Genomic DNA, 27,084 nt, shown 5'->3' with positions numbered 1-27,084 from the left:
CTGGGTTTACATTCAAATCAGAGGTCATGTGAGAGGCAAAAATCTAGTCAGACTGGTTATGATGGAGCAAACAGGTATGGTTAAGAGAGAGAAAGAGAGTTGTTTCTCTATAGTACTAGACTCATTGCTACTGGCGCATTTCAGCATCATCCAAACAAGACATATAATAATGTGAACACAGACATAAAAAGGAAGTTTAATCAGATTCAAGTTTTGGTCAAATGAGTAGAAAATATTATATTAAAATATCTATGATTATTAATGCCTATATAATTTTAATTATTGTGCGATTGCACCACATTGTGTGTAATATATTATTGTGAAATGACAATTATTTTATGTGTAGGCAGGTGGCTAGGCAATTGTTGCACAGGTGGACATTGAAAAGGGGTGGAGTGAAAATACTAGGAAGAGGCGGAGAGAGCACTGTGGACAGGTAGCCAAAGAAAACACTGAATGCTGTTGCTAAAGTTTTTTGAGACACCAGTTGAAGAGAGGATATTTTGCTATGAGATTAAACAACCGACAAATTAAAAAAAAACTAAAGTATGATCATTTATTTACGAAATTAAGAAAAACAGTATGGCACGTGATGTGGATTATCCGTAGGCCTAGGTCTAACGATCCTATTGGGAATACATTGATTTGTTGTAGCATATCCGAAAGCTGGGTTCATAAATAAGCAAGATCGTGGCCCTGGTGGACCGTGGGTCATTTTATTGACGGTTAGTATTTAGCTCTTATCTACGTTGACTGAACTTCAGTATCAACTTGCCCCACCATACAGCAGCCTTGCCCTATACAATAAGTCCACAGTCTTTATTCTAAAAGTCTACAGTAGACTATGTTGTATTAAATAACACATAGGCCAACACCTGTAGGTCTACTTTCATTGATTCATTATTGGGGAATGTTCTGCCCTCCCTTTTTACTGATTTAATATAAAATCCTGTGTAACAAATGAAAGAGTTACTTTTATGGATAGCTAACTCATATTAGAAAAGATGGCAATGAGATTTCGATGGGCAAGAATTAATCAAATAAAAAAAATATTGGAGAAAGGCTTCATTGTTCTTGAACGTGCTTCAGTAAGCTCCAAGGCGTACTTTTGAGTGCATGAACCAGATAATTCAGAGCCTTTTGTTCTAAGTTGAGAAATGGATAATCATTCTAATGCTGACCTAATAGATTACAGTTGTGCAATACTTAAATTTTATATAGGCCTACAGGTGGCAATTCCACGATAACAGAATGACTCCTATTTTTCTCTTTTAAAAGTATGCCAAACAAAATACTTTTATTACAAAGTTAAAGAAACCAAAAAACTCTATGCACAGGGACAAATTTTAACAATTTCCACTGAACATTTTACAAAAACACATTTACTTGAGAAACAGTGCAGATGTAAAGTTTGGTAACAGAAGGGATAAAATCTCCCTCTGTTTTATTATTTTACACAGTGGCTGTTATTCTAATGAGGTCCGATTTAGTAAAATTATTAAGTGTTTTAATCACTTAATAAATCCTTAACCAAACTTGTATCAGTTAAAACACTATAACTATTTGGTGGGTCTACCGTTCCTTGTTAGTTCTGTGAACTTTCATTATCCTCCCTCATGTGGGAGAAAAATTTGAAAATTCTGTGTCTTAAAGATATGTGAGTTTTTGGTAACAGAATGACCATACACTAGGCAATATTTCTTAAACTTACAGAAGGCAAATCATTTCTGCAAAACTAAATATAAATGTTGATATTAGTTGGCAGGGGTCTTTACGTCAACATTACTGTGTTTTGATGTATTCATAATACCTTTTAACACTTTCTCTACTAGATGTTTTCTAAGACCGCTCTTCACCTGTTTGACCAGAAATGAAATCAAAGCCTTTGCTTATTCAACATTTTTAGGATGGAAAATGGTTGAAACAATTGATATATGCCTTAACGTGTAATGAATATATACTCTTAGCTTTCATTTGACACCAAATTTGATGTGCTCCCATAAACTTCGTGTTAGTGCTCATGGGGCCTTTTGCATGGAAATTCCCAGGGTTTGATGCCTTTTTCATAAGGGAAAATCAAGTCTGAAATGTCTGTGTTTGGTTGCTCATGTGTCTTTACTGCTACTGCAGAATTACAAACTTCAGAAGTCTTTTTAAACCTCAAATACACCACAAGTTTTACATTTCCTGCATTTCACGAAAGTTCTCCTGCAACAGCGTGATCAAATTAAGATCCTACATCTGTACCAGCGAGCTCAGGATAAACTCCTCTTGACAAAGAATTAGTGTATAGCTTTTGAGTGTTTTGCTTCTCAATTTAGGCATGAATTTGGATTTATGAACAGATACTTATTTAACTAAGGGGAAAAGTTATGTCATAGCTGAGAGAGTTTGGTGTTACAGTGCATGTTCAGGACATCATGTATACCTGAAATAATTATTCAACTTCCAGGAAACTTTTTTGTTGACTGATTGGTGACAGTACTGGTTGGGTCAGTCAGTCAGTCCATGCGTTCTCTGTTACAAGAGCCTTTCTCTGTAAGGAGACGTTATACAAGTTTATTGTGTCATTATGATTCTTTGTCAAACTGTTTTTGTTAGAAACCCTGCTTGTCAAGGATAATGTGTCCAGTGGGTTTTTAGACGTCTCCAGTTACCCCATTAGAGGATCTCCATTTGATCTTGAGTAGCTTTGAATATACACAAAGCCTCCAAAATGCTTCATGGACAGAGCAAATAGGCCCAAACCTTCTAAATACTGACTGCATGCAAGCTTAATAGATGGCTGCTAAGTAACAACAACAAACTAAAACTCGCCAGCTTCCTCTCTCTCCTCTCCACACACTCATTAGTTGCCACCTACCCTCTGCCGAGTCCGTAACAACCGGGTGTTCAGGTTTTCAGGGGAAATGGAAAGAGAGCTTTTGATGCTTCCACATTTACTGGATTGGTTGAACAGTGCAAAAATGAACCTCCACCAAAACATTTATATTTTTCTTGTCAAAACCAGTATGTAGTGGATCTAGGCATTTATTTTATGCCTGCTACATTAGGTTAGTTACCACCCAAAATTATTCAGTAGCTGAGTGGGTTAAAGATCTATACATGTGTACATAAAGCAAAATGACCTTAAAGGTGCAGCAGTTTAAAAAAAATCTCATATCAAATCATTTCTGTGTATCATTTCTGGATAACAATTTCTGGGTACCTTACTATGATTGTTTTCAGTTAAAATGGTCAAAAAGAGACAAAAAAGGCTTCTTAGCAAAGATATATTTCTCAAGCAAGAATTTTGTTAGGAGTCTCTGGGAGTGGTCTGAGTGGGGAGGGGGAAACTGAAAACTAGCTGTTCTTGGCAGAGAGGTTTGGAACTCTCTTTCTTATTGGTCTATTAACTAATTTACCGCCTTGTGACAGGTTGAAATTTCAGGCGGTCTTTTCAAACAGCTCTTACACTAAAAGGGCATTATCATATATTTGTTTTACAATTTCACAGTATTATTCAAACCTCATAGTGTGGTAATATACTGTATATTAAACACAGCAACATCTAGTTTTTGAATGTACTGGGTATTTAAAACAATGGGACGTGTGTGAGAAATAACGTCAGTTTTTGGTTGCACACGTGTCTTTACTGCAGAATTGCTCCACGGAGTTTCTCAGATGTGATATTTGGGTGTGGGTTTGGGAGTTGTCTTTGGGAATCTATTATGACATGAGAAAGTGCTTGTCCGGGCTAGCCCCTAGCACCTCAGGCTGCATCAATGTGTCTGTCTCAAATAGAATCAAATCACATTGTATTGGTCACATACACATGGTTAGCAGATGTTATTGCGTGTGTATGATTTTAATGCTTGTGCTTCTAGTTCTGACAGTGCAGCAATATCTAACAAGTAATAACTAACAATTCCACAACAAATACCTAATACACACAAATCTAAGTAAAGGAATGGAATAAGAATATATAAATATATGGATGAGCAATGACAGAGCGGCATAGGCTAAGATGCAATAGATAGTATAAAATACAGTATATACAGTGGGGAGAACAAGTATTTGATACACTGACGATTTTGCAGGTTTTCCTACTTACAAAGCATGTAGAGGTCTGTAATTTTTATCATAGGTACACTTCAACTGTGAGAGAAGGAATCTAAAACAAAAATCCAGAAAATCACATTGTATGATTTTTAAGTAATTAATTTGCATTTTATTGCATGACATAAGTATTTGATACATCAGAAAAGCAGAACTTAATATTTGGTACAGAAACCTTAGTTTGTAATTACAGAGATCATACGTTTCCTGTAGTTCTTGACCAGGTTTGCACACACTGCAGCAGGGATTTTGGCCCACTCCTCCATACAGACCTTCTCCAGATCCTTCAGGTTTCGGGGCTGTCGCTGGGCAATACGGACTTTCGGCTCCCTCCAAAGATTTTCTATTGGGTTCAGGTCTGGAGACTGGCTAGGCCACTCCAGGACCTTGAGATGCTTCTTACGGAGCCACTCCTTAGTTGCCCTGGCTGTGTGTTTCGGGTCGTTGTCATGCTGGAAGACCCAGCCACGACCCATCTTCAATGCTCTTACTGAGGGAAGGAGGTTGTTGGTCAAGATCTCGCGATACATGGCCCCGTCCATCCTCCCCTCAATACGGTGCAGTCGTCCTGTCCCCTTTGCAGAAAAGCATCCCCAAAGAATGATGTTTCCACCTCCATGCTTCACGGTTGGGATGGTATTCTTGGGGTTGTACTCATCCTTCTATTCCTCCAAACACGGCGAGTGGAGTTTAGAGCAAAAAGCTCTATTTTTGTCTCATCAGACCACATGACCTTCTCCCATTCCTCCTCTGGATCATCCAGATGGTCATTGGCAAACTTCAGACGGGCCTGGACATGCGCTGGCTTGAGCAGGGGGACCTTGCGTGCGCTGCAGGATTTTAATCCATGACGGCGTAGTGTGTTACTAATGGTTTTCTTTGAGACTGTGGTCCCAGCTCTCTTCAGGTCATTGACCAGGTCCTGCCGTGTAGTTCTGGGCTGATCCCTCACATTCCTCATGATCATTGATGCCCCACGAGGTGAGATCTTGCATGGAGCCCCAGACCGAGGGTGATTGACCGTCATCTTGAACTTCTTCCATTTTCTAATAATTGTGCCAACAGTTGTTGCCTTCTCACCAAGCTGCTTGCCTATTGTCCTGTAGCCCATCCCAGCCTTGTACAGGTCTACAATTTATCCCTGATGTCCTTACACAGCTCTCTGGTCTTGGCCATTGTGGAGAGGTTGGAGTCTGTTTGATTGAGTGTGTGGACAGGTGTCTTTTATACAGGTAACGAGTTCAAACAGGTGCAGTTAATACAGGTAATGAGTGGAGAACAGGAGGGCTTCTTAAAGAAAAACTAACAGGTCTGTGAGAGCCGAAATTCTTACTGGTTGGTAGGTGATCAAATACTTATGTCATGCAATAAAATGCAAATTAATTACTTAAAAATCATACAATGTGATTTTCTGGATTTTTGTTTTAGATTCCGTCTCTCACAGTTGAAGTGTACCTATGATAAAAATGACAGACCTCTACATGCTTTGTAAGTAGGAAAACCTGCAAAATCGGCAGTGTATCAAATACTTGTTCTCCCCACTGTACATATGAGATGAGTAATGCAAGATATGTAAACATGATTAAAGTGGCATTATTAATTATAGTGACTAGTGTTCCATTTATTAGTGGCCAATGATTTCACGTCTGTATGTAGGCAGCAGCCTCTCTGTGCTAATGATGGCTGTTTAACAGTCTGATGGCCTTGAGTTAGAAGCTGATAGAAGCTGTTTTTCAGTCTCTCGGTCCCAGCTTTGATGCACCTGTACTGACCTCGCCTTCTGGATGGTAGCGGGTGAACGGGCAGTAGCTCCAGTGTTTGTTGTCCTTGATGATCTTTTTGGCCTTTCTGTGACATCAGGTGCTGTAGGTGTCCTGGAAGGCAAGTAGTTTGCCCCCGGTGATGCATTGTGCAGCCCGCACCACCCTCTGGAGAGCCCTGCGGTTGTCAGTTGCCGTACCAGGCGGTGATACAGCCTGACAGGATGCTCTCAATTGTGCATCTGTAAAAGTTTGTGATGGTTTTAGGTGACAAGCCACATTTCTTCAGCCTCTTGAGGTTGAAGAGGTGCTGTTGTGCCTTCTTCACCACACTGTCTGTGTGGGTGGACCATTTCAGTTTGTCCGTGATGTGTACACCGAGGAACTTGAAGCTTTCCATCTTCTCCACTGCGGTACCATCGATGTGGATAGAAGGGTGCTCCCTCTGCTGTTTCCTTAAGTCCACAACCATCTCCGTTGTTTTGTTGACGTTGAGGGAGAGGTTATTTTCCTGACACCACACTCCGAGAGCCCTCACCTCCTTCCTGTAGGCTGTCTCGTCGTTGTTGGTAATCAAGCCTACTACTACTGTGTCGTCTGCAAACTTGATGATTGAGTTGGAGGCGTGCATGGCCACGCAGTCGTGGGAGTACAGGAGGGGGCTGAGCACGCACCCTTGTGGGGCCCCAGTGTTGAAGATTAGCGAAGTGGAGATGTTGTTTCCTACCTTCACCACCTGGGGGCGGCCCATCAGCAAGTCCAGGACCCAGTTGCACAGGGTGGGGTTGCGACCCAGGGCCTCAAGCTTAATGATGAGCTTGGAGGGTAAAATGGTGTTGAATGCTGAGCTATAGTCAGTGAACAGCATTCTGTTCGGCCAAACCCTCCCTAACCCGGACGACGCTAGGCCAATTGTGCGTCGCCCCACGGACCTCCCGGTCGCGGCCGGCTGCGACAGAGCCTGGGCGCGAACCCAGAGACTCTGGTGGCGCAGCTAGCGCTGCGATGCAGTGCCCTAGACCACTGCGCCACCCGGGAGGCCCGTGAACAGCATTCTTACATAGGTATTCCTCTTGTCCAGATGGGATAGGGCAGTGCGCAGTGTGATGGCAATTGCAACGTCTGTGGACATAGTGGGGTGGTAAGTAAATTGAAGTGGGTCAAGGGTGCCAGATAAGGTGGAGGTGATATAATCCTTGACTAGTCTCTCAAAGCACTTCATGACGACAGAAGTGAGTGCTACGGGGCGATAGTAATTTAGTTCAGTTACCTTTTCATTCTTGGGTACAGGAACAATGGTGGCCATCTTGAAGCATGTGGGGACAGCAGACTGGGATAGGGAGAGATTGAATATGTCCGTAAACACACCTGCCAGCTGGTCTGCGCATGCTCTGAGGACGCGGCTAGGGATGCCTTACTCACGTCGGTCACGGAGAAGGAGAGCCCACAGTCCTTGGTAGTGGGCCGCGTCGGTGGCACTGTATTATCCTCAAAGCAGGCAAAGAAAGTTTTTAGTTTGTCTGGAAGCAAGACGCCGGTGTCCGTGACATGGCTTGGTTTTCCTTTTTTAGTTTGTGAGTGTCTGTAGACCCTGCCACATACGTCTCGTGTCTGAGCCGTTGAATTGCGACTCCACTTTGTTCTATACTGACATTCTGCTTGTTTGATTGCCTTGCGGAGGGAATAACTACACTGTTTGTATTCAGCCATATTCCCAGTCACCTTTCCATGGTAAAATGTGGTGGTTCGCATTGTCTGTCTGTGTCTGTGGACATACTCAATGTACAGTGCCTTTGGAAAGTATTCAGACCCCTTGACTTTTCCCACATTTTGTTCCATTACAGCCTTATTCTGAAATGGATTAAAATAAAAAATACTTTATTTGCATAAGTATTCAGACCCTTTGCTATGAGACTCGAAATTGAGCTCAGGTGCATCCTGTTTCCATTGATCATCCTTGAGATGTTTCTACAACTTGATTGGAGTACACCTGTGTTAAATTCAATTGATTGGACATGATTTGGAAAGGCACACACCTGTCTATATAAGGTTCCACAGTTGACAGTGCGGGTCGAATGAATTGGGATTAAACGTCAGGAATTGTGAAAAACTGAGTTTAAATGTATTTGGCTAAGGTGTATGTAAACTTCCGACTTCAACTGTATATGTGAGAACTGGTTAGAGTTTGCCAGAGTACTTGACACAGGAATGTAGGCCTCTGACTCACCCTTCTCTCTGATAACTCTGTTTGTTTTATGGCTGCAATTCCCTGAAGCGGAAGTCCACAGACAGACAATGATATGAGATGACAAGAGGCCTGTGTGTGAACTGTGAACATAGCTAGTTACTGTAAAACAGGCTGCCTCGTTATTAAATTGCAACTCAGAAAAGGTACTGCCTCCTTTGGTTACAGCTCTTCGACTTTCTCTAATGTCCCTCCACTGAACAACATGAGTGAATTCTCAATTAAATTATGCATATTCAATTGGTGCATCTGCTGGTGAAAAAGCATCAAGGCAATGCTTATGGCGCTGTTTCTTGTAATTGGCTTGAAAAGCATCCTCCCTTGAGGTTATCACTGGTAATGACTGGACTGGTGAAAGTGCCAGAGCCGCTGGCCGCTGGTAAGCTTTCTTGACTTGGACATACAGTTGAAGTCGGAAGTTTACATACACCTTAGCCAAATACATTTAAACTCAGTTTTTCACAATTCCTAACATTTAATCCAAGTTAACATTCCCTGTCTTAGGTAAGTTATGATCACCACTTTATTTTGAGAATGTGAAATGTCAGAATAATAGTAGAGAGAATTATTTATTTCAGCTTTTATTTCTTTCATCACATTCCCAGTGGGTCAGAAGTTTACATACACTCAATTAGTATTTGGTAGCATTGCCTTTAAATTGTTTAACTTGGGTCAAACGTTTCCAGTAGCCTTCCACAAGCTTCCCACAATAAGTTGGGTGAATTTTGGCCCATTCCTGAAGACAGAACTGGTGTAACTGAATCAGGGTGTAGGCCTCCTTGCTTGCACACGCTTTTTCAGTTTTGCCCAGAAATGTTCTATCTGATTGAGGTCAGGGCTTTGTGATGGCCACTCCAATACCTTGACTTTGTTGTCCTTAAGCCATTTTGCCACAACTTTGGAAGTAGGCTTGGGGTCATTGTTCATTTGGAAGATCCGTTTGCGACCAAGCTTTAACTTCCTGACTGATGTCTTGAGAGGTTGTTTCCATATATCCACATACTTTTGCTTCCTCATGATGCCATCTATTTTGTGAAGTGCACCAGTCCCTCTTGCAGCAAAGCACCCCCACAACATGATGCTGCCACCCCCGTGCTTCATGGTTGGGATGGTGTTCTTCGGCTTGCAAGCTTCCCCCTTTTTCCTCCAAACATAACAATGGTCTTTATGGCCAAACAGTTCTATTTTTGTTTCATCAGACCAGAGGACATTTCTCCAAAAAGTACGATCTTTGTCCCCATGTGCTGTTGCAAACCGTAGTCTAGATTTTTTATGGTGGTTTTGGAGCAATGGCTTCTTCCTTGCTGAGTGGCCTTTCAGGTTATGTTGATATAGGACTCGTTTTCCTGTGGATATAGATACTTTTGTACCTGTTTCCTCCAGCATCTTCACAAGGTCCTTTGCTGTTGTTCTGGGATTGATTTGCACTTTTCACACCAAAATACGTTCATCTCTAGGAGACAGAACGCGTCTCCTTCCTGAGTGGTATGACGGCTGCATGGTCCTATGGTGTTTATACTTGCGTACTATTGTTTGTACAGATGAATGTGGTACCTTCAGGTGTTTGGAAATTGCTCCCATGGATGAACCAGACTTGTGGAGGTCTACACTTTTTTTTCTAAGGTCTTGACTGATTTCTTTGGATTTTCCCATGATGTCAAGCAAAGAGGCACTGAGTTTGAAGGTAGGCCTTGAAATACATCCACAGGTACACCTCCAATTGATTCAAATGATGTAAATTAGCCTATCAGAAGCTTCTAAAGCCATGACATCATTTTCTGGAATTTTCCAAGCTGTTTAAAGGCACAGTCAACTTAGTGTATGTAAACTTCTGGCCCACTGGAATTGTGATACAGTGAATTTTAAGTGAAATAATCTGTCTGTAAACAGTTGTTGGAAAAATGACTTGTGTCATGCACAAAGTAGATGTCCTAACTGACTTGCCAAAACTATGGTTTGTTAAAAATACATTTGTGGAGTGGTTGAAAAACGAGTTTTAATGACTCCAACCTAAGTGTATGTAAACTTCCGACTTCAACTGTAAATGTTAGCCAACACATTGCTAACCTTTGTTAATTAAATCAGCTAAACTGCTGCTTTAAGCAAAAATGTGTTTTGAGTTATAACTTTCTAGCTAATCAGCCCTTAGAGTTTACACTTCCTCTTCCAAATGCAATGTGGGGAGGTCAGAATAATGAAAAACTATGTACCCAATCTATTCATTTTCAAATTATGATTACTTCTCCTTGTCATTATCATTCACCTCATAAGACAATAAGTGAAAATAATTGTTTTTGCTAACATACAATGGGGGTCCCTGGTTCGCCAGTTTGCCTAGTGCTGTGGTGACCCGCAGGGTCATGCTGATGGAACAGGACACTCAGTGGCTGTACCACCTCCTGGCCGAGGTCCAGTTGGAGAGGTTTTACCCGCGTGTCCGGGACAGCCTCAACATCACCCGCGTAGAGCATTTCACCTACGTCAAGGAGTCTGACCTCGAACAGATTGGCATCAGCAAACCAGGTCAGTACACTGTGGTTATTGTTGTCCTTTTAAAAAATGATTCTATAGCTATTTTTGGTAACACTTCATATGAAAAGCCCCTATGTTGTGCATTATAATGCACTATGAATAGTTCACATGGGATTATAAATGCCCTTATGAAGAGGGTATTCATGTGAAGTGTAACCCTTGTTTGTATGTTGTATGGCCATATCTTTTATATCGAATATTTGTCTACGTGTAGGACAGAGAAGATTATGGGAGGCTTTAAAAAACTACAAGATCAGCGTGAGGCCCAAATCGTGGATGGCCAAGGTAAGACCTTTACATGGGGCTCCCGAGTGGCGCAGTGGTCTCAGGCACTGCATCTCAGTGCTTGAGACATCACTACAGACACCTGGGTTCGAATCCAGGCTGTATCACAACTGGCTGTAATTGGGAGTCCTATAGGGCAACAATTGGCCCAGTGTCGCCTGGGTTTGGCTGGTGTAGGCCGTCATTGTAAATAAGAATTTGATCTTAACTGACTTGCCTAGTTAAAGAAAGGTTAAACATCTCTCAAGTCCCTCCAGAATGCAATTTACTATTGTACACCATTTGTTTCAAGGTAGTGGTGAGTTCTTTGAAATAAGTACCAGACATTATTGATTGACACAACATAATATTTGGAATGCTCACCTGTCACTCATGTTGATCTGTTGGTCCCCCAGGCGTTCAGTGGGTGTGGTCCGGAGGGAGGTGACCAATGGGGCAGTGTGGGGTCAGGCCAGGAGAAAGGGGGGCGGGCCCTCACCTGTCTGATCCAGGACGATGAGCTGACTCTGGGGGAGAAGCTGGGAACGGGCTCCTTCGGCGTGGTGAAGAGAGGAGAGTGGCAGACCCCCACTGGGAGAGTGGTGAGTGGATTTTTAAACGTATAAATGTTCAAATGTATGTTGCTTCTGGTGGGACAGTATTTAACTTTTATTTTACTCACCAACAGTAAAAGGCAGAGCTAGGTTGACAGTTTAGAAAGCCACAGGGCAAGATACTGTACCTTCAAAAGGATCAATAGAAATTGCATAACAGAAATCAAAAATAATTTGCATTGAAGTACAGTGCATTCGTGAAGTATTCAGACCCCTCCCCCCTTTCCACATTTTGTTACGTTACAGCCTTATTCTAAAATGGATTAAACACTTTTCCCCCCTCATCAATCTACACACAATACCCCATAATGACAAAGTGAAAACAGGTTTTTAGAATTGTTTGTACATTTATTAAAAATAAATGTAAAAATACCTTTTTTACATAAGTATTCAGACTCTTTGCTATGAGACTCGAAATTGAGCTCAGGTGCATCTTGTTTCCAGTGGAGTCCACTTGTGGTAAATTCAGTTGATTGGACATGATTTGGAAAGGCACACACCTGTCTATGTAAGGTTCCACAGTTGACAGTGCATGTCAGAGCAACAACCAAGCCATGAGGTCGAAGGAATTGTCCGTAGAGATCCAAGACAGGATTGTGTCGAGGCACAGATCTGGGGAAGGGTATCAAAAATTGTCTGCAGCATTGAAGGTCCCCAAGAGCACAGTGGCCTCCATCCTTCTTAAATGGAAGACGTTTGTAACCACCAACACTCTTTCTAGAGCTGTCCGCTCAGCCAAACTGAGCAATCTGGGGAGAAGGGCCTTGGTCAGGGAGGTGACCAAGAACCCGCTCCAGAGTTCCTCTGTGGAGATGGGAGAACCTTCCAGAAGGACAACCATCTCTGCAGCACTCCACCAATCAGGCCTTTATGGAGAGTGGCCAGACGGAAGCCACTCCTCAGTAAAAGGAACACAGACAGACATAAAAGGAGCACCTAAAGGACTCTCAGTCCATGAGAAACAAGATTCTCTGGTCTGATGAAACCAAGGTTGAGCTCTTTGGCCTGAATGCAAAGAGTCACGTCTGTAGGAAACGTGGCACCATCACTACGGTGAAGCATGGTGGTGGCAGCATTATGCTGAGGGGATGTTTTTCAGCGGGAGGGAGTTGGAGATTAGTCAGAATCAATGGAAAGATGAACGGAGCATAGTACAGAGAGATCCTTGATGAAAACCTGCTCCAGAGCGCTCAGGACCTCAGACTGGGGCGAAGGTTCACCTTCCAACAGGACAAATCAAATCAAATCAAATTTTATTAGTCACATACACATGGTTAGCAGATGTTAATGCGAGTGTAGCGAAATGCTTGTGCTTCTAGTTCCGACAATGCAGTAATAACCAACAGTAATCTAACCTAACAATTCCACACTACTACCTTACACACACACACAAGTGTAAAGGGATAAAGAATATGTACATAAAGATATATGGATGAGTGGTGGTACAGAACGGCATGGCAGATGCAGTAGATGGTATAGAGTACGGTATATACATATGAGATGAGTACTGTAGGGTATGTAAACATAAAGTGGCATAGTTTAAAGTGGCTAGTGGTACATGTATTGCATAAAGATGGCAAGATGCAGTAGATGATATAGAGTACAGTATATATACATATGAGATGGGTAATGTAGGGTATGTAAACATTGTATTAAGTGGCATTGCTTAAAGTGGCTAGTGGTACATTTTTACATAATTTCCATCAATTCCCATTTTTAAAGTGGCTGGAGTTGAGTCAGTATGTTGGCAGCGGCCGCTAAATGTTAGTGGTGGCTGTTTAACAGTCTGATGGCCTTGAGATAGAAGCTGTTTTTCAGTCTCTCGGTCCCTGCTTTGATGCACCTGTACTGACCTCGCCTTCTGGATGATAGCGGGGTGAACAGGCAGTGGCTTGGGTGGTTGTTGTCCTTGATGATCTTTATGGCCTTCCTGTGACATCGGGTGGTGTAGGTGTCCTGGAGGGCAGGTAGTTTGCCCCTGGTGATGCGTTCTGCAGACCTCACTACCCTCTGGAGAGCCTTACGGTTGTGGGCGGAGCAGTTGCCGTACCAGGCGGTGATACAGCCCGACAGGATGCTCTCGATTGTGCATCTGTAGAAGTTTGTGAGTGCTTTTGGTGACAAGCCGAATTTCTTCAGCCTCCTGAGGTTGAAGAGGCGCTGCTGCGCCTTCTTCACAACGCTGTCTGTGTGGGTGGACCAGTTCAGTTTGTCCGTGATGTGTACACCGAGGAACTTAAAACTTTCCACCTTCTCCACTACTGACCCGTCGATGTGGATAGGGGGGTGCTCCCTCTGCTGTTTCCTGAAGTCCACAATCATCTCCTTTGTTTTGTTGACGTTGAGTATGAGGTTATTTTCCTGACACCACACTCCGAGGGCCCTCACCTCCTCCCTGTAGGCCGTCTCGTCGTTGTTGGTGATCAAGCCTACCACTGTAGTGTCATCCGCAAACTTGATGATTGAGTTGGAGGCGTGCATGGCCACGCAGTCGTGGGTGAACAGGGAGTACAGGAGAGGGCTCAGAACGCACCCTTGTGGGGCCCCAGTGTTGAGGATCAGCGGGGTGGAGATGTTGTTACCTACCCTCACCACCTGGGGGCGGCCCGTCAGGAAGTCCAGGACCCAGTTGCACAGGGCGGGGTCGAGACCCAGGGTCTCGAGCTTGATGACGAGTTTGGAGGGTACTATGGTGTTAAATGCTGAGCTGTAATCGATGAACAGCATTCTCACATGGGTATTCCTCTTGTCCAGATGGGTTAGGGCAGTGTGCAGTGTGGTTGCGATTGCGTCGTCTGTGGACCTATTGGGTCGGTAAGCAAATTGGAGTGGGTCTAGGGTGTCCGGTAGGGTGGAGGTGATATGGTCCTTGACTAGTCTCTCAAAGCACTTCATGATGACGGAAGTGAGTGCTACGGGGCGGTAGTCGTTTAGCTCAGTTACCTTAGCTTTCTTGGGAACAGGAACAATGGTGGCCCTCTTGAAGCATGTGGGAACAGCAGACTGGGATAAGGATTGATTGAATATGTCCGTAAACACACCAGCCAGCTGGTCTGCGCATGCTCTGAGGACGCGGCTGGGAATGCCGTCTGGGCCTGCAGCCTTGCGAGGGTTAACACGTTTAAATGTTTTACTCACCTCGGCTGCAGTGAAGGAGAGCCCGCAGGTTTTGGTAGGGGGCCGTGTCAGTGGCACTGTATTGTCCTCAAAGCGGGCAAAAAAGTTGTTTAGCCTGTCTGGGAGCAAGACATCCTGGTCCTCGACGGGGCTGGTTTTCTTTTTGTAATCCGTGATTGACTGTAGACCCTGCCACATACCTCTTGTGTCTGAGCTGTTGAATTTCGACTCGATTTTGTCTCTGTACTGAGACTTGGCCTGTTTGATTGCCTTGCGGAGAGAATAGCTACACTGTTTGTATTCGGTCATGCTTCCGGTCACCTTGCCCTGGTTAAAAGCAGTGGTTCGCGCTTTCAGTTTCACGCGAATGCTGCCGTCAATCCACGGTTTCTGGTTTGGGAATGTTTTTATCGTTGCTGTGGGTACGACATCGTCAATGCACTTCCTAATGAACTCGCTCACCGAATCAGCATATTCGTCAATATTGTTGTTGGACGCGATGCGGAACATATTCCAATCTGCGTGATCGAAGCAGTCTTGAAGCGTGGATTCAGATTGGTCGGACCAGCGTTGAACAGACCTGAGCGCGGGAGCTTGTTGTTTGAGTTTTTGTTTGTAGGCTGGAATCAACAAAATGGAGTCGTGGTCAGCTTTTCCGAAAGGGGGGCGGGGGAGGGCCTTATAAGCGTCGCGGAAATTAGTATAACAATGGTCTAGTGTTTTTCCAGCCCTGGTAGCACAATCGATATGCTGATAGAATTTAGGGAGTTTTGTTTTTAGATTAGCCTTGTTAAAATCCCCAGCTACGATGAATGCAGCCTCAGGGTGTGTGGTTTCCAGTTTACAAAGAGTCAGATAAAGTTCGTTCAGGGCCATCGATGTGTCTGCTTGGGGGGGAATGTATACGGCTGTGATTATGATTGACGAGAATTCCCTTGGTAGATAATGCGGTCGACATTTGATTGTGAGGAGTTCTAGATCAGGTGAACAGAACGACTTGAGTTCTTGTGTGTTGTTATGATGATCACACCACTTCTCGTGGTGTGATCCCAATGACCCTAAGCACAGAACCAAGACAACGCAGGAGTGGCTTCGTGACAAGTCTCTAAATGTCCTTGAGTGGCCCAGCCAGAGCCCGGACTTGAACCCGATCGAACATCTCTGGAGAGACCTGAAGATAGCTGAGCAGCGACTTTCCCCATCCAACCTGACAGAGCTTGAGAGAATCTGCAGAGAAGAATGGGATAAACTCCCCAAATAAAGGTGTGCCAAGCTTGTAGCGTCATACCCAAGAAGACTTTAGGCTGTAATCGCTGTCAAAGGTGCTTCAACAAAGTACTGAGTAAAGGGTCTGAAAACGAATGTAAATGTGATATTTCAGTTTATTTATCTTTTATAAATTAGCAAACATTTCTAAAAACCTGTTCTTGCTTTGGCGTTATAGGGTATTGTGTGTACAAAACATTTTTTAAATCCATTTTACAATAAGGCTGTAACAAAACATAATATGGAAAAAGTCAAGGGGTCTGAATACTTTCCGAATGCTCTGTATATTCCCAATCAATTTAAATTACATTATAATCTTTACCAAATGGTATTTATCAGTACACCTAACTCCTCCATCCTTCCCCCTCTTCTTTCTGTTGCCATGACAGCTGCCGGTGGCAGTGAAGTCTCTGAAAAGTAGTCTTTCCCGACAGACAGACACCATGACAGACTTTCTCCAGGAGGTGACCACCATGCAGTCTCTAGACCACCCCAACATCATCCGCCTCTACGGAGTGGTGCTCACACAGCCCCTCAAGATGGTGAGAATTCTCTCTATCCTCTTAAAGGTGGACTACAAAACATATTTAGTATTATTCCTATTTCTGCGTTGTAATCCTTTCATGCATGGGCCTTGCATATGCTAATATTCTAATTGGTAGAATTGCTATTGAAATACAGGCATGCAAATTTAAATAAACATTGAACGGTCATTCAGATGTTATGTCTGTCTCAGAATTCACTCAGGGAATTGGAGGGAACATGTAGTGTAAAGAAGTCACTTTAAAACCCTATTCTCCTCCTCCCAGGTGACAGAGTTGGCCTGTCTGGGGTCCCTGTATGACATGCTGCGCTCTCGCCAGCACGAGTACCCCCTGGCACGTCTCTGGCTCTTCGCCACCCAGATAGCAGCCGGTATGGAGTACCTGGAGGGTCGCAGGTGAGGCACGAAACAGTCCCACTCTACAGACAGACTACAACCAAATATGCAATTTTAACCACTAACTTCACTGTAACCCTAAACGTCAACAATTCCTCTGACCAACTTCATGCATATATTTTTCCACAATGGACTGGAATTTCCGTAATGCCAATGAAATTTCAGCAGAGGCGGAAGGAAGACACTTCTAGCCAATGAAAATGCTGAACCATTCCTGGTTGTAGCCGGTATAGTGGGCCTGTGCTATATCTCCCCCAGGTTCATCCATAGGGACCTGGCTGCACGGAACATTCTGCTGGCCTCCAGGGAGATGGTGAAGATTGGGGACTTTGGTCTGATGAGGGGCCTGAGCCAGGAGACAGACCAGTACGTGATGACGGCCCACAGACGCATCCCCTTCGCCTGGTGAGCTGAAGGGGAACATCAGGGTGTTTGTGGGTGGATATATCAATGATGAGTCATTTATTCTTTAACAGTGTGACCGAATGGAAGCCGGTGGGGAGAAGGGAGATATCACTACTATGGAATTTTCTTTGGTAAATGATTGGCAGTTTTTGGTAATTCCATCTCTCTCTCTCTCTCTCGTTTTTCTCCATATCTCTCCTCCCACGCTCCCTCCAGGTGTGCCCCAGAGAGTCTGCGTGTGGGCTCTTTCACCCACTCCTCTGATGTGTGGATGTTTGGGGTCATTCTCTGGGAGATGTTCACCTACTGTGAGGAGCCTTGGCGGGGGCTATCTGGCAGACAGGTATGTGTAGACACACTGTACACATTGTTATGATGCCAGAGTCAGACAGAACTTGCTTAGGCAGGAAAGAAGAGGAATTTGTACACAGCCACCGCTGGGGTTTTCCAAAATCTAGGAGCATTTACTGTTTTCCAAATTTAGAAGCAGAATCAGAGATAGAGCTTAAAAAGTAGCTTGATTTAGCTTTCTTAATCGAGAGAGTACATCTGTTTCTCAATTGGCTGACAGATTGCCAGTCCACTACAGAGTCAGTTTTCCTTGCTTTGGCCCAGGCCTGATTTCTCATCTGAATGAGCTCAGATAACTCAGAAGAAAACCAAGGGGTAGATCTACACTACATGACCAAAGTATGTGGATACCTGTTCATCGAACATCTCATTCCAAAATCATGGGCATTAATATGGAGTTGGTCCCCCCTTTGCTTCTATAACAGCCTCCACTCTTCTGGGAAGACTTTCCACTAGATGTTGGAACATTGCTGCGGGGTCTTGCTTCCTTTCAGCCTCAAGAGCATTAGTGAGGTCAGGCACTGATGTTTTGCGATTAGGCCTGGCTCGCAGTCGGCGTTCCAATTCATCCCAAAGGTGTTCGAGGGGGTTGAGGTCAGGGCTCTGTGCAGGCCAGTAAATGTTCTTCCACATCGATCCTGACAAACCATTTCTGTATGGACCTCACTTTGTGCATGAGGGCATTGTCATGCTGAAACAGAAAGGCCCTTCCCCCAAACTGTTGCCACAGAATCGTCAAGAAAGTCATTGTATGCTGTAGCGTTATGATTTCCCTTCACTTGAACTAAGGGGCCTAGCCTGAACCATGAAAAACAACCCCAGACCATTATTTCTCCTCCAGCAAACTTTACAGTTGGCACTATGCATTCAGGCAGGTAGGGTTCTCCTGGCATTACGCCAGATGGTGAAGCGTGATTCATCACTCCAGAGAACGCGTTTCCAATGCTCCAGAGTCCAATGGTGGTGAGCTTTACACCACTCCAGCCGACGCTTGGCATTGTGCATGGTGATCTTAGGCTTGTGTGCAGCTGCTCGGCCATGGAAACTAATTTCATGAAGCTCCCGATGAACAGCTCTTGTGCTGATGTTGCTTCCAGAGGTAGTTTGGAACTCGGTACGTATGTATATAATTATATATATATATAGTGTATCTTTGACTCTGAATTGTTTAAAAGGGGCATGTTTATCTGCCAGAGGAATAAATATAGAGGATACATTTTCTAGAGCCAACTCAGTGTCAGGAATACAGGAGATAGTGGCTAACTCAGAGTACAACATGTCGTGTAAAAACCCTTGAAGAGAAATCGTTTTAAAATCTTTCTTCTTAATTAAACGAGGATTAGTATTTTTTTGTTTCATATCTGTAATACATGCTATGGGACAATGATCACTGAGATCATATGCAAATACTCCACTAGACAAATATTTCTGGGGGTTACTAGTAAGAATTAAATCAACCAATGAGGAGTTAACTGTGTGCCAAGCATTGGGAACATCCGTGTAGAACAGAAGGTCTACTTTTATTTCCTTGATTCACTTTCAGGATGAAGTCTGCCCTCGGAGTCTCTGGGGATTTGAATTTCTTTTTTTCTGACTCACTTGGAACATTTTCAGGGTACGTGATGGCAAGGCGTCTGAAACAATGCTTAGACAAGGCATCCATCTTCTTCTCCGTGGTGACCTCTAAACAATGCACTATGCTCTAGAATGATGTGACGTGTCTCTTGATGGAAGCACTTGTTTAAATAATGCACCTATAGATAAATGCACTTTCTAAACAATGCAGTTTTATGAATAATACAAATAAAGATATGAAATGTGTTTTTCAATGACACAACACATTACACAGAAATGAAGACACGCTCTCAATGTTCAGAATGTTTCCACCTCCTTTCCCAGTGTTCTTTTGCTTGTTCGTTTGTTCGTCTGAATGCTTGCTTCCCTCAAGGCCTGAACTATCCTCCAGAAATCCCTCAGAAATCCTTCCTCTTTCTCCCTCTGTTGGTTTTGTGTTTGTTTTGTCGATGTCCTAATTCTTCTTGTTGTCCTTGTTGGGTTTATGGTCCCCCTATCCCATTCCTTCCTTGTGTTGCCTGTTGATTCAGCAGATGAGTCCTGCAAGAACCAAGTCGATCAATCTCTCAAAACCTCTCCAAACTATTTCCACAAAAGTATCTTCCAATTCCTCTAGATGGGCAGAACACAGCAATGCACTAAAATAACTCAACTGTTAACATATAATACACATTATTACAAAAATTACAATTTAAGGACGAGCTCTTGTTAAGTGCTGCTGCTCATGGAATTGGTTTCTAGGAGATGATACTGGCAAAAGAGGAAAATAACAATATATACATTTAGGATAAATTAAATACTAAATACAGTATATGGGGAACATGAACGCGCCAAACAATTTACAAGGGGAATGAAATAATGAGCGTTCGTAACGAGAGCTAATGAGTCAGATTTGTCACGTACACCTTGTAGGTAGAGCACTATAAGTTGAACCATGACTCAAGAGGACACAAGGCTCCAAGCATTTGTACGACCTCTGAAATATTTGAGCCTTTTGTACCAAATCAAATATTCAATATTGTGTAGGTGTGTGTGTGTTTGTGTCCACAAACATCTTCAATATCACAACAATGCAATGTCTTTAAACGTTCCCCACTCTTTTTTTTCTCTCAGATCCTCTGGCGTGTGGAGCTGGAGGGACAGCGTATGGAGAGACCCCCTGACTGTCCTCAGGAACTCTACTCTGTGATGAGAAAGTGTTGGGCCTGCACCCCCTCCAACCGACCCACCTTCTCCCAGCTCACCACCCTGGTCGCAGAGGTAACACTGTAAATATATGTACAGTACCAGTCAACAGTTTGGACACACCTACTCATTCAAGGGTTTTTCTTTATTTTTTACTATTTTCTACATTGTAGAATAATAGTGAAGACATCAAAACTATGAAATAACACATATGCAATCATGTAACCACGTAACCAAAAAAGTGTTAAACAAATCGAAATATATTTTAGATCCTTCAAAGTAACCACCCTTTGTCTTGATGACAGCTTTGCACACGCTTGGCATTCTCTCAGCTAGCTTCATGAGGTAGTCACCTGGAACGCATTTCAATTAACAGTGGTGCCGTAAAAGTTCATTTGTGGAATTTCTTTCCTTCTTAATGGGTTTGAGCCAATCAGTTGTGTGTGACAAGGTAGGGGTGGTATACTATTTGGTAAAAGACCAAGTCCATACTATGGCAAGAACAACTCAAATAAGCAAAGAGAAACGACAGTCCATTATTACTTTAAGACAAGAAGGTCAGTCAATACGGGAAGTTTCAAGAACTTTGAAAGTTTCTTCAAGTGCAGTCGCAAAAACCATGAAGCGCTATGATGAAACTGGCTCTCATGAGGATCGCCACAGGAAAGGAAGAACCAGAGTTACCTCTGCTCCAGAGGATAAGTTCATTAGAGTTACCAGCACCTCAGAAATTGCAGCCCAATTAAATGCTTCACATAGTTTAAGTAACAGACATCTCAACATAAACTGTTCAGAGGAGACTGAGTGAATCAGGCCTTCATGGTCGAATTGCTGGAAAGAGACCACTACTAAAGGACACCAATAATAAGAAGAGACTTGCTTGGACCAAGAAACACAAGCAATGGACATTAGACCAGTGGAAATCTGTCCTTTGGTCTGATGAGTCCGAATTTGAGATTTTGGTTCCAACCGCCATGTCTTTGTGAGACGAGTAGGTGAACGGATGAGCTCTGCATGTGTGGTTCGCACTGTGAAGCATGGAGGAAGAGGTGTGATGGTGTGGACGTGTTTAGCTGGTGACACTATCAGTGATTTATTTAGAATTCAAGGCACACTTAACCAGCATGACAACCACAGCCTTCTGCAGCGATACACCATCCCATCTGGTTTGCGCTTAATGGGACTATCATTAGTTTTCCCATAGGACAATGACCCAACCCACCTCCAGTCTGTGTAAGGGCTATTTGACCAAGAAGGAGAATGATGGAGTGTTGCATCAGCCACCCTTTGCCTTGATGACAGCTTTGCACAGTCTTGGCATTCTCTCAACCAGCTTCACCTGGAATGCTTTCCCAACGGTCTTGAAAGAGTTCCCACATATGCTGAGCACGCATTCTAAATAAATCACAGACCGTGTCACCATCAAAGTACCCCCACACCATAACAACTCCTCCTCCATGCTTTACGGTGGGAAATACACACACGGAGATCATCCGTTCACCCACACCGCATCTCACAAAGACATGGCGATTGGAACCAAATATCTCCAATTTGGACTCCAGACCAAAGGACAAATTTCCACCGGTCTAATGTCCATTGCTCATGTTTCTTCACCCAAGCAAGTCTCTACTTCTTATTGATGTCCTTTTGTAGTGTTTTTTTGCAGCAATTTGACCATGACGACCTGATTCACACAGTCTCCTCTGAACAGTTGATTTTGAGATGTGTCAGTTACTTGAACTCTGTGAAGAATTTATTTTGGCTGCAATTTCTGAGGCTGGTAACTAATTAACTCTTTCAAAGTTCTTGAAATGTTCCGTATTGACTGACATTCATGTCTTAAAATAATGAGTGTACTTTCTCTTTGCTCATTTGAGCTGTTCTTGCCATAATATGGACTTGGTCTTTTACCAAATAGGGTTATCTTCTGTATACCACCCCTACCTTGTCACAACACAACTGATTGGCTCAAACCAAACGCATGAAGAAGAAAATAAATTCCACAAATGAACTTTTAACAAGGCACACCTGTTAATTGAAATTCATTCCAGGTGACTACCTCATGAAGCTGGTTGAAAGAATGCCAAGAGTGTGCAAAGCTGTCATCAAGGCAAAAGGTGGCTATTTGAAGAATCTTATATATAAAATATATTTTGATTTGTTTAAGTTAACACTTTTTTGGTTACTACATGATTCCATATGTGTTATTTCATTTTCTACAATGTAGAAAATCGTAAAAATAAAGAAAAACCCTTGAATGAGTAGGTGTGTCCAAACTTTTGTACATTTATTATATGTGTATAAATGTATGCTCACATTTGCATTATACTCACATAATACACTCTAATCAAGTGGCTCCCAAGCATGTTTTCATTAGCATTTAAGAGTCAATATGGCCAGTGACCAAAATAAAGGCAGTTGGACTACGAGACAGTGGCATAAAATGGTTTCCTCTCCCCTCTTCCCTCTCTATCCAGGCTCAGCCTTTGGAGGTGTGTGCTGTAAGGGACTTTGTGGAACCTAGAAAACTCACCCTCCTGTCCAATGACCTATTGACCATCATAGACCATAGGTAAGAGAGAAGAAGGATGGGAAGATGGAAAAAATAGATAGGAAGAAACAGAGGTTAATTGTTCAATTTAGACATATTGCTTCAAAGAGCTAAACTTTTAAACCTGAATTCCGTTGCATTGACTGTTAACCCTAATCCTCACATTCTTGCCACCTTGTAGTAATTCTTGAGAGGGGTGGTCTAAGGCCTTCAAGTCAGATGCCAAGAATAAAAGATTTGAAGATCTGACTCAAGTTTGCTAAAGTTTTCAGAGAGTCCTATGTAAAAGGGTGTCAAGAAAGTTTATAAGAGAGTTTTATAATAGTTTATAGAGAGTACATTTTTTGTGAATATGCAGTTCATAAATCATCAATAAACTGTTATGTCATTTGTTGGACTTGTATGATTGCCTTTTCTTAATGTGACCATTTAAATTGTATCCATGTCTTTTTTATATTTGGCTTATATGTGGCTTATATGATTTGACTGTATGGTTCTCCTCCTGTAGTCTGGAGCTGTGTGAGTGGAAGGGCCAGAACCAAAGGACCTTGATAGTGGGCTGGTTCCCCCCGAGCCTGGCTGCACCCTCCCTCTCCGCCCCCAGCAGCGCCCCTGCTCTTCCCACCACAGCCCCCGTCGCTGCATCAAGCCTCATCTCGCCCCCCCTGAAGGGCAGTCTGCAGCACACGGGGCAGAGTGAGACCCACCCCGACCGTAACTGGGGCACGCCGGAACGCCTCGACGAGTCAGTAAAGTTTACACTTTTTGATGATTCTTTGATATATAGCTGTTGAGCATCATCATGCTATATGCTAGCCAGTGTTCCTGACTATGTTTGCTGTCATTAATGCCACATTGTTGCCTTGTCTTGTTTAGCATTACAGATATCCGTTGTCATATATTGATAGAAATCAAGTGAAAATTGCATTTGTTTGCGTCTTTGTTGGTGGCCCACTATTGGTGGTATACAAATCTTACAGAGTAAGTAAGATGAATGCCTTGAACCTTTGTTATTGTCAGTGTACAACCATGACCCACGTTTGTTTGAATACTGTGTTTTTAGCTGACCTCTGACCTTTTCAGGAGAGTAAACTGGAGAAGAAGCCCAGCAAATAGAGAGAGAGAGGGCGGCTCCAATTTACAGAAAATGTCAGGTACCAACTTCAATAAGTTATTTACTCTTTATTTGATTATTATATGACTGATACTAACATGTTCTCCAAATAATATTAGCTAATATTCAATCCATAGATATAATTGTTTTGTGGGTAGCAATCTATAGCTAATTGGGCACATTACAACTCTTCTAATTGTTTAGACCTTTGGTACCCTTCGGAGTGTACTAGCCTCAAGAGCAGAGGGTCACAAGTTTGATATCACCTAGGGAAAACCACCCTCAACATGCTGTACACTGTAGTTATTTTGTACAAAATACATATACTGAATACAGTACCAGTCAAAATGGTACCAGTCAAAACCTATTTAATGGTTTTAATTTTTTACTATTTCTACATTGTAGAATAATAGTGAAGCCATTAAAACTAAGAAATAACACATATATTTGATATTCTTCAAATTAGCCACCCTTTGTCTTGATGACAACTTTGCACACTCTTGGCATTCTCTCTACCAGCTTCATGAGGTAGTCACCTGGAATACATTTCAATTAACAGGTGTGACTTGTTCAAAGTTCATTTGTGGAATTTCTTTCTTTCTTAATGCGTTTGAGCCAATCAGTTGTGTTGTGACAAGGTAGGGGTGGTATACAGAAGATGGCCCAAATAATGTAACATACACATCTCAACATCGACTGTTCAGAGGAGACTGCGTGAATCAGGCCTTCGTGGTCGAATTGCTGCAAAGAAACCACTACTAAAGGACACCAATAATAAGAAGAGACTTGCTTTGGCCAAGAAACATGAGTAGAAATCTCTGCATGTGTGGTTCCCACCGTGAAGCATGGAGGAGGAGGTGTTATTGTGTGGGGGTGCTTTGCTGGTGACACTGTCAGTGATTTATTTGGAATTCAAGGCACACTTAACCACCATGGCAACCACAGCATTCTGCAGCGATACGCCATCCCATCTGGTTAGCGCTTAGTGGGACTATCATTTGTTTTTCAACAGGACAATGACCCAACACACCTCCAAGCTGTGTAAGGGCTTTTTGACCAAGAAGGAGAGTGATGGTCCCGTGTGGCTCAGTTGGTAGAGCATGGCGTTTGCAACGCCAGGGTTGTGGGTTCATTCCCCACGGGGGGACCAGGATGAATATGTATGAACTTTCCAATTTGTAAGTCGCTCTGGATAAGAGCGTCTGCTAAATGACTAAAATGTAATGTAAATGTAATGATGGAGTATCATCTGCATCATCTGACCTGGCCTCCACAATCACCCGACCTCAACCCAATTGAGATGGTTTGGGATGAGTTGGACCGCAGAGTGAAGGAAAAGCAGCCAACAAGTGCTCAGCATATGTAGGAACTCCTTCAAGACTGTTGGAAAAGCTTTCCAGGTGAAGCTGGTTGAGAGAATGCCAAGCGTGTGCAAAGCTGTGATCAATGCAAAGGTTAGCTACTTTGAAGAATCTCAAATCTAAAATATATTTAGATTTGTTTGACACTTTTTTGGTTACTACATGATTGCATATGTGTTATTTCATTGTATTGATGTCTTCACTATTATTTCACAATGTATAAAATAGTAAAATAAAGAAAAACCCTTGAATGAGTAGGTGTGTCCAAACTTTTGACTGGTACTGTATGTTTAATAGAACTATCCATCTGTCCCCAGGTATGACCAGGAGTCTGGAGTCTGTCCTGAGTGGTCCCCAGATCAGGACCTTAGGAGGGGTCAAAGTGGACCCCCGTCGTGGACCCCTCGCCAACGCCATGGTTGCCCGCAGCGTTGTGGTGCAGCAGGATCCCCATCGGTTCAGCGAGGCCAGCATCAACTCCTCACCTCGACCGCTCCCGCCCAACCTCAAACGCATCAAGATTCCTCAAGTGGCCTTGATCCGAGATCGGAGGCCTGTAAATCCATCCCCAGGTTCCTTGTGGCCTCCACAACCTCAAAAGCATCCACAGCAGCAGATGCTACAGCCACCCCAGCCCCAGCTGCAGCAGACCATGGGGGGCAGTGACCTGTGCAAGATGGCCCACATGGCATGGTCCAAACCAGCACTGGATGACTATGGGAACAAGGAGAGGGATGGTGAAAAGGAGTGGGTGGTGAGGGAACGAGAGAGGGAGAGGTACCCGCCTCAAGTACAACACACCAGGGAAGGCTTCATAGCACAGGTATTGAATGGATGTATGATCTTTAGTTCTTGAGTTGTTAGACATATTACAGAATTCAGGTTTTGTGATTGGCCTGACGTTCTAAGGTCCTCTAGTCTCATTGGTCAGGTCATGGAAGCAGTGCATGGAGTGACCAATGAGGAGGTTCGGAACGCACTTCACTGCAATGAATGGAACCCTATAAGGGCCCAGCAACAACTCAAGGTTAGACAGAATTACTCTAATTCATACTTAATACATATATTATTTCCATGTACTTCAAAATGTATTCTCCATCGGCCAACATAGTTTACTAAGAATGCAAAAATTATGTAATAATAAATGTGATGCACCAACCTTGTGCTCTCTCCTCTCTCTCTCTCATTCCCTCCTTCCTTCTCAGATGGAGCAGCTGCACTCTCTGAGCCTGTGTTCTCGTGACGACTGCCTAAGGATCCTGTCCCGCTATCAGTGGGATCTACAGCTGGCCAGCCGCTACCTGTTCAGAATGGTACGGGAGGAGAGGACTGGAGGAGGAGGAGAAAGGGAGAGGAGGGACGGAGAGAGAGAGGCACCCCCTGCTGCCATGGAGAGACGGGGAGTATGAGAGGTGCGGGGATGGAGCGATACTGGAAACAGAGGACAATAAAGATTTACAAAATTGAAGAGGGACTGAGGAGCTATTTGAGGAATTTAAGAGATGGGATGGTTGATTCAAAAGGAATGGAATATATATGAAGTGAACCATAAAGACATTACAGTCCTCCAAAATACGATTTTTATCCATTTTCACAGTTCTGTTTAGTCTTTTTTAATGATGTGACAGACAGCCACGTCCTCTCTGTTCTCAAAAGAAGTTGTGTATCATGATGAATTTGTAAATACAGTGCCTTACAAAAGTATT

The 27,084-nt window shown here is 43.2% G+C and overlaps 1 protein-coding gene across 2 annotated transcripts; it reads left to right on the top strand.

Moving 5' to 3' along the window:
- Window positions 1-482: 482 nt before the first annotated feature.
- Window positions 483-27,082, top strand: LOC139561211 (non-receptor tyrosine-protein kinase TNK1-like). Of its 2 annotated transcripts, none has more exons than XR_011672088.1 (15): window positions 483-725; window positions 10,433-10,626; window positions 10,850-10,920; window positions 11,316-11,501; window positions 16,286-16,438; window positions 16,706-16,836; window positions 17,095-17,241; window positions 17,458-17,584; window positions 20,281-20,427; window positions 22,830-22,924; window positions 23,412-23,648; window positions 23,987-24,057; window positions 25,696-26,201; window positions 26,297-26,405; window positions 26,584-26,721. XR_011672088.1 is itself a non-coding variant. In XM_071378168.1 (15 exons), exons 2-15 carry the CDS (start codon window positions 10,464-10,466, stop codon window positions 26,785-26,787), a joined length of 2,334 nt encoding a protein of 777 aa, XP_071234269.1. In that variant the 5' UTR covers window positions 483-725; window positions 10,433-10,463; the 3' UTR covers window positions 26,788-27,082. The 2 variants fall into 2 exon arrangements, 1 of the variants encoding a protein (XP_071234269.1); XM_071378168.1 differs by having other exon boundaries at window positions 26,310-26,405; window positions 26,584-27,082.
- Window positions 27,083-27,084: the final 2 nt, after the last annotated feature.

Source organism: Salvelinus alpinus, chromosome 31 (assembly GCF_045679555.1).
Source record: "Salvelinus alpinus chromosome 31, SLU_Salpinus.1, whole genome shotgun sequence".
Lineage (NCBI taxonomy): Eukaryota > Metazoa > Chordata > Actinopteri > Salmoniformes > Salmonidae > Salvelinus > Salvelinus alpinus.
The sequence above is the reverse complement of the archived record's forward strand: the minus strand, read 5'-3'. Positions and strand labels throughout refer to the sequence as shown.